Below are 8,871 nucleotides of genomic sequence, written 5' to 3' on the forward strand. Positions count from 1 at the left end.
AGTGTTTGCTGTTTATGATATCGGAACCTTATTTACAGAGTTCAAGTAGTTCTTTATCCACTTGTTCTTAAATACGCAATTAGCATAAAACCGTTTGTTTTTTTTAAATAATGTGCTTCCAAATTAAATTGAACAAAATATCCAACTCTTTTATAAATTTTTACAGTTGTGGATAATATCCTTCCTTTTAATGAAAGATCTCTCATTAACCATGAGTTTAATTTTTGTTTAATTTTCCTAAGAATTTGTGTAAAATTCAAATTATTTCTCTGTTTTTGATCTTCACAGATATTAATACCTAAATAATCTACTATCTCCTTTACTGGAATACCAAGTATGTTATTATGATTACATGTTTTCAAAGGGAATAACAAAATTTTTTTTAATGTTTAAAAAAACAGATACAGAAGAGAAAATATTAAGGCACTCAATAGCTTTTTTTTATTTTTTATTTCAGGCCATGGTTTGTGTTACAAGAAAGAAAAGAAGCTGTGAAATGGGACAGCCTTGTCGGATACCTCTATTGATTTTAAACCTGGATGACGTTTCATATGATAACTTAACTGAGCTGTTACAGTCATTGTACAGTGTTTAAATAGCTTTTTTAAAGTATACTCCAAAACCAAAATAATCTAAGGTTTCTAACATACCTTTTACTCACGACATGCTAGCTGGCAACAAAGGATTCCATTCATTATGCTAAGCTAAGCTAGCGGCGGCGCTACCAAACTAAAACAATACCTGCACTGAGACAAAAATGTGTTTTATGGCCTTCTCTAGTGTGAAGTTTCTGGTGATCTTCAATTCATCTGTAGTAAAGGACTTCTGCACTGAAACACACTCTGCCGTGTCTTTTCTGCCGTAATGTTATTAATGAATCTTCTCCTTTGTGCGAATCTTCAAGTGTTTATTCAGGACTGACGCCCAATGAAACAGTTTACCGCACTGATCACAGTTAAATGGTCTTTCTTCAGAATGAGAAGCAGAAAGCCTTTCAGAGCGAAAGCCTGAGCCGCTTCTTCCCAGTGTGAACTCTCATGTGACGCTTAAGAGTTGTTTTGTGTCTGAAACTAGTTCCACACTGAACACACATGTGTGGCTTTTCTCAAGTGTGGATTTTCATGTGCCTCTTAAGGGATGCTGATTGTGTGAAACTCTTTCCACATTGATCACATGAGAACGGCTTCCTCCGCTGCTTTTCTCCAGTGTGGATCCTCTTATGTGCATTCAGAGTTGCTGACTGACCAAATCTCTTGTCGCAGTGTGAACACTTGTAAGGCTTTTCTCCAGTGTGGATCCTCTCATGTGTTTTCAGATTTGCTAACAGACTGAATCTCTTGTCACAATGTGAACACTTGTAAGGTTTTTCTCCAGTGTGGATCCTCTCATGTGTTTTCAGAGTTGCTGACTGACTGAATCTCTTGTCGCAGTGTGAACACTTGTAAGGTTTTTCTCCAGTGTGGATCCTCTCATGTGTTTTCAGAGTTGCTGACTGATTGAATCTCTTGTCACAGTGTGAACACTTGTAAGGTTTTTCTCCAGTGTGGATCATCTCATGCGTTTTCAGATTTTCAAACAGGATGAATCTCTTGTCACAGTGTGAACACTTGTAAGGTTTTTCTCCAGTGTGGATCCTCTCATGTGTTTTCAGATTTGCTAACAGACTGAATCTCTTGTCACAGTGTGAACACTTGTAAGGTTTTTCTCCAGTGTGGATCCTCTCATGTGTTTTCAGAGTTGCTGACTGACTGAATCTCTTGTCGCAGTGTGAACACTTGTAAGGTTTTTCTCCAGTGTGGATCCTCTTATGTGTTTTCAGAGTTGCTGACTGATTGAATCTCTTGTCACAGTGTGAACACTTATAAGGTTTTTCTCCAGTGTGGATCATCTCATGTGTTTTCAGATTTTCAAACAGGATGAATCTCTTGTCACAGTGTGAACACTTATAAGGTTTTTCTCCAGTGTGAATTTTCTGGTGCCGTTTTAATTGTTGAGCTGTAATAAAAGTCTTCCCACACTCAAAGCACACATACTCTCTCACATCAGTGTGAATTTTCTGATGTTTATGTAAATGACACCGCTGTGAATAACTCTTTCCACACACAAAACATGAATGTGGCTTCTCCTTCATATGAACTCTTAGGTGTGCCTTCAGGTTTGATGACACAACAAATGTTTTACCACATTGATCACACGTGAACGGTTTCTTTTCAGTGTGAATTCTCATGTGACACTCAAGATTACGCTTGTTCAATAAACTCTTTCCACACTGAGTGCAGGTGAAAGATTTCTTGGCTCTTGTTTTCTTTAAAAATGTATTTTTAGTCTCTGAGCGACTCAAAGGTTTTTCTCCAGGTTTGACATGATGTTCCTCCTTCACTTCGCTCAGTTCTTCACGCTCCTCCTTCACTTCGCTCAGTTCTTCACGCTCCTCCTTCACTTCGCTCAGTTCTTCACGCTCCTCCTTCACTTCGCTCAGTTCTTCACGCTCCTCCTTCACTTCGCTCAGTTCTTCACGCTCCTCCTTCACTTCGCTCAGTTCTTCACGCTCCTCCTTCACTTCGCTCAGTTCTTCACGCTCCTCCTTCACTTCGCTCAGTTCTTCACGCTCCTCCTTCACTTCGCTCAGTTCTTCACGCTCCTCCTTCACTTCGCTCAGTTCTTCACGCTCCTCCTTCACTTCGCTCAGTTCTTCACGCTCCTCCTTCACTTCGCTCAGTTCTTCACGCTCCTCCTTCACTTCGCTCAGTTCTTCACGCTCCTCCTTCACTTCGCTCAGTTCTTCACGCTCCTCCTTCACTTCGCTCAGTTCTTCACGCTCCTCCTTCACTTCGCTCAGTTCTTCACGCTCCTCCTTCACTTCGCTCAGTTCTTCACGCTCCTCCTTCACTTCGCTCAGTTCTTCACGCTCCTCCTTCACTTCGCTCAGCTCTTCACTCTCCTCCTTCACTTCGCTCAGCTCTTCACTCTCCTCCTTCACTTCCATCAGGTCTGACATAAAAGAAAAAGGTTTAATTTAATTTTCAGCACATCAATAATTTGAAGAGACGAATATGAAAGTGAGCCGTGATGTAAAAGCAGAAAGCACTAGTAGATGACTACTACTATAAAATATGATAATTCTGGTGTTGTTTTCATAAATGAATTGCATGAATGAGGTACATTGATATTTCAATTATTATTTTCAAGACATTTAAGGCACAAATCAAGTTTCTGAAGTGAGAAATATTAAATATATTTGATTAATTACACAATTATTTAATGTGATATTAACATTTATACAATAGTGCCAAGGGGTGTGCAATACTGAAATACAATTATCTCTTGATATTTGTTTGGTACAGGCCTGTCATGGATAAATAAATATGACAATTAAACCACCACTAGGTGACGGCAAGTCCATGATAGAAATATGAAGATAAAGGATGTAAAAATTAGCCCGATGTGATAGCAGAAAGGAGACACATTTTTTAAATGCAGGTCAAACCAATTGTCCCAATGTCTGAATCCAATGGTGTGGTAGAAGCTTTCCTGCATGCTGTCTTTTCAGTGCAGAAAGTAATTTAATTCCAATTAGGTATTTACGGTTTAGTTTAGGTTAGAGTGGGGGGATTTTTAATCATCAAGGTAATTCAATAAAAAAACTACTATTGTTTTGCATTAAAAAATGCAGTAACTAATAATATTACATTTAATTCTTGGAATAAACATTTGACATGTACAAACCTAATTTGTATATTTTTGGTCATCACATTAAAAAGAACATATGGGATAATATTAAGAACTTTAAATTTAACTCTCAAAAAGTTGTACGAACTCTGTGATGAATAATATAAAAACACTCGGCTATTTCTGCCACAGTATCAGCTCAAAAGCTCACCAAAACCCGCCCACTCCAAGAAAAACTCATTAACCGATGACTTTAACTCTTGGAAAAACACATGCATCATTCTCAATGTCAACAGTAAGAATGAGCCAATTTAAGAATAGGCATGTGCCGGTATCAAATTTTCATATTGCGATTAATTGATTGAGCTTTTATCATGGTATATGGTATTATCACGATATTGTAATTGCTCAAGAGAAAAGGATGGATTGGGGGGGGATGTAGAAAAAAAACAACTTGCATCACAATAGGTGTAATTGTGATTGTCAAAACATTTGGAAACTAAACAGAATTTTACACAATTTTCACGATTTCAATTCAATTCTTGGGATTTGATTTCAATCTTAATTCAATATTTACTCTTCGGATATAGGTAGGCTACTATGGAAGCTTTTTTCCCGCTACAGAATAAAACATTTTAAAAGATAATTGCAACTTTTTATCTCACAATTGCGAGTTTACATCTTGCAATTCTGACTTTATTTCTCAGAATTGCGTGAAATAAAGTCGCAATTGCGTGTTATAAAGTCAGAATTGCGAGATGTAATCTCGCAATTGTGAGATAAAAAGTCGCAATTATCTTTTAAAATGTTTTATTCTGTGGCGGAAATAAGCTTCCATAGAAAAAATATATATCTCACATAATGCTTTAAACATACAGAGAGCCCTGTAAGCAGGTATTATTAAAGGTTAAAAATTAACAAATTAAATTAAATATAATTTGGTTTTCATTATAATAACAATTATGACACAAGTAAAAATATAATACAAATGTAATATAGTGCACATAATTAGCGAAATACTACTCTCTATAGCTATTTTGTTCTAGTCAACTAATGTGCTGGTCATTAAATGGCTTTCCTGAGGTAAATGTAAAGTTCTGTGACATAATTGTTCACCTGCAGTTTAATTGACCTCTTTCCGTGGTTGAAAAACACTGATTAATCGATATTATGTATGAGGCATACCTTTCGGTAAGTTGTACTGTATCTTTAAATAAAAAGTAACAGATGATCGGTTTACTTGAACTGAGGCGCTACAGCGATTGGTCACGTCACATTTACAAGCGCCAAAACGGTATTTATTGTCTGAATTTCATAATAAAATTGACAGAACCTGAGAGCTGAGAATTTTATTTTATTTTTTTCATATCAAAAGTAGCCTGCTCTGTCTAGTCTGTCAGTATCAGTGTCCTCTTTGCGCCGTGATATTTCTCTGCGTGAGAAAATGGATGTGTGGCCAGTGGCGGAACTAGAGTTTTATACATGGGGTGGCCAGGGGGTGGCCACTGCTACTTTCGGGGGTACACAGTACACACACACACACACACACACAGTGGAAAAGCTTATGGAAGGAATTGGGTCACTCTGTTTGTGTCTACAGTATAAGTGTTGAACATCCAAAATATTTGCAGAAAACAAAGCTTAAGCACCAAGGAGATAAGATACCGTAGCATGTGTCTGTTATGTACTGCGTTTATTTACAAAAAAACTCACATTTACAAAAAAAACCCTGTTTTTTTAATTGTACTTGAAAAATGTAAACAATTGTATTGCCCATCAATATAAAATCTTATCCTAGGAAGATTTAATACAACATAATTCTTTCTTTATAATAATTTATAATTATTCTTTCTAAATATAATTATTTTTTTGTGTTCATTTTTGGGTGAACTATCCTTTTAATCTGGCAAAATCATCTCAACTTAAATTCCTGAATTGGGTATGTGATTGACTGCCTGTGTCTGGTAGATGCTCTGACCTGTTGCTGGTCCTGAAGTCTGACCACACTGACTCTGACTAGCCAGTGGTGATGCAAGGGCTGGGGTCTGTTTGCACCTGATCTGCCTGTTAGTCATTTTAAGCCAAAATGGGGGTCAACCTTGAACAAATTGCAACAGAAGCAAACTCAACAGAAGCAAGAGATTGGGTTTGGGACTGGGTCTGTGGGACTGTTTCTGGGGGACGAGTCTGAGGGAAGAACAGGAGACAATGGTAAGGAGAATGCAAAGGACAAAAGGTAAAATAAAAAGTGAATCCCCAGAAACAGTTTTCGAAACTTTCCCCTAATGGGATTCTTCTAGACTTTTTTTCCTTACTCAGGACATATTGAGGATACAAAATTATTTGAGTTTGCTTCTGTTGCAATTTGTTCAACCTTTTTTCATATATGTTTGTGAAATTTTAAACTATGTTTGTGCTTATTTAAAAAGTACTCTGATATCTCTCCCTTTCTTTTCATGTTTAATTGACCCTGTTCAAAAATATGACAAATTTAAAATATGATTCCAATCATATTTATATTCTAATCATCATCCAATTACCAACATTTTTATCTTAACTCTTTCTCGCAGTAGCCTATAAAAAAAAAATGGTGTTTTTGGTAATTTTCACAATTTCATGGCACCCCAGAATATTTTGTTGTATGAATATCTGAACATACCAAAAGAATGAACAGACAAAAAATTGTTTTATTCTAGCTTTGTGCGTCTTTTTTTATCAACACTTGAATGTTGGCAAGTTTCATAAAAAGCAACATGAGCAAAAAGCTGAGAAAAATCGCATTTTTATCAAAGACTACATCTAGATCAGATTCATAATGATGATCAAAACACAGTAGATCGAGTCCATCAACACCCTACACCCATAAAGCTTCATAGTCCTATAGTGATCGCATTATGATATCACTTGTTTCTGCTCTTCTTTGCCTGCGTTTTGATCTCCTATCCTCACATTAACTAGAACATTTACTGTAACGTACACACGGCAAGGTACTGCATATGCGTGTATTAGGCCTAATGTAGGCTATTCGGAGCAAACCACCCTGATGCTAAACCTTAAAAACTTACTTCAAATATGATGTTTTCTTATTCGGTGAAGTTCGGTATCTTGCAACCATCTCTCGTCCTCTGCTCGTCCGTTTGAAAACTGCGCGCGTGCTGCGCTGCCGGCGAACGTATTTTTTTTTTTTTAAATCAGCATCAGCAGCAAATAAAATTTTGGGGTGGCACCCGCGTGGCCAATCGCATGTCCAGTGCCATGCCGGACCCCCCTCTGGCTCCGCCACTGTGGCGCAAGAGCGTGTGAAAAGTGTGAATTGCATGAGTATCACGCTGAAGGCGTAGAGTTGACAGCCCTGCTTTTAGAAGGGGGATAAATCCTTTATTTTACTGTCTATGGATAAATCGTCAGCAGCGTTCCTCCTTCCGCCATGCTTCTTCTCCATGTGAGGACTGTTTACATTAGATTAGAGCACGCACTGCGCGGCATGCACAGGTGCTTCTACATGTGGGGATTGTTTACATCAGAGTGCGCACGTGTTTCGCGCAGCATACACGCAGTGTTTGTTTAAGCGGTTGATGGAAAATAAGCTAATGCGCATTCTATAAATATAAATTCTGATATATTATTTTTCACGGTATTTTGAAGTGCCCGCGATAACAATATCGTGCATATACATTACCGCGATTTATCGCATTACCGAATACCGGCACATGTCTATTTAAGAACAAAAAGTGTTTTAATTAGCAGGCATTTCACACACGTTTATGCACACACTATGATATCCAAAACGTGTCATTCATTGATGCACAGACCTCCTGTACGATAATCCGACAACAAAAAAATTAACAGCAATAATGCTTGTGCCTTTGTGTTGCACTTTGACTTCGGACAAAACTACAGTACATCTTTCCTTAAGTACATGAAACATAATGCAGTATTAGTCTGGACGCTTTAAAATATATCCTGATATTTGAATTCTGTTGAGAATTTACCGCTTTAAAACACAATGGAGAATGTCAAGCAGGATGTGAAACAGCCACATAAACAAACAAAAAACTCATAAAAAGAGGGTAAAACATCATCCTGCACCAACATAAATTTCCACAAAAATGTGTTCTGCTAATAATGATACGTATTAGCCAAAACATGGCTTTCAGATATTCCAAGAGATGACAGGAAATTAACATTTTCAATATAAGAAAATGTTAAAGTAAAGGTAGCTTGACCTACCATAGCGCTTTGATTAAAAAAAAAATACTTTAAGTTTAAACTGATACGTTAGTTAAGTCAAGTCACTTTTATTTATATAGTTCTTTTAGCAATAGGCGCATAAATAAAATAAAATACATTATTATCCTATGTAAACAAGTAAATGCTTACTAGGCTATTACTTTATTGCAGTTACTTTATCAATGCATGTGTGGATGATACCACATGTGTTGAGGAACCCTCTGAACAAATACTCACACAAATCAAAATATGCAACTGACACATAATAAACACAGAATTACAAAATATACGCAACTTACATTGAGCTGTAGAACCAATAAAGTTCCTCATAATAGGGTTTCTTGCATCCGGCTCAGTTGAGCAAACACTCAAAGCCATGCCAGTACCTCTCTAAACACTCTTACTTGTCTCTCTTAAAAGGATAGCCCTTCCCGTAGAAACCTCCCTAGATCCCCCTTGAGGCGGGGAGTAGCATTACAGCACAAGAAATGGAACAGCCTTTCAGAACTGTTACAACTGTATGTATAAAAATAAACAAAAAAATAAAAAAAGAGGCGACCCAGATATAAAATAAGTGTAAATAAGGGAGATAATCTGACCTGAAGTTGACAATCTATATGAAAGTTTCTTCAACCTCCCTCTACTGAACATTTGTTGAAAATTTGTACCCATTTCATAGTTTAACTGTTTATCTAAATGTGATGAAGTGCTTGAATGTTTCTAACATGAATGTTCTTCAGCATCATGAATGAATGAAGAATAAACACCAACCTCTTTGTTCTTCAGGATCTTCAGTGTGTTTCATTCTGCAAGGTTCTGGATCACTCATGTTCTCACTGTCCTCTTTAATAAACTCAGTCTTTACAGATTTCAGCTCTTCCTGATGCTCTGATGCTCGTCTTCACTTGTAGCTGATGGGAATTTACAGCATTTATTGGAGAATTGCTGTGGGAGGAGCTTCACTGATGATGA

The 8,871-nt window shown here is 37.1% G+C and overlaps 1 protein-coding gene across 1 annotated transcript; it reads right to left on the reverse strand.

Annotated features, from left to right (window-relative positions):
* Positions 1–454: 454 nt before the first annotated feature.
* LOC311073064 (uncharacterized protein) lies at positions 455–8,521 on the reverse strand. Its single transcript, XM_084098492.1, has 2 exons — positions 8,199–8,521; positions 455–2,991 (listed from the first exon to the last, which is right to left on the reverse strand). Exons 1-2 carry the CDS (start codon positions 8,275–8,277, stop codon positions 1,106–1,108), a joined length of 1,965 nt encoding a protein of 654 aa, XP_083954618.1. The 5' UTR covers positions 8,278–8,521; the 3' UTR covers positions 455–1,105.
* Positions 8,522–8,871: the final 350 nt, after the last annotated feature.

The sequence above is a fragment of the Abramis brama genome (genome assembly GCF_963993115.1).
Source record: "Abramis brama genome assembly, chromosome: 1".
Lineage (NCBI taxonomy): Eukaryota > Metazoa > Chordata > Actinopteri > Cypriniformes > Leuciscidae > Abramis > Abramis brama.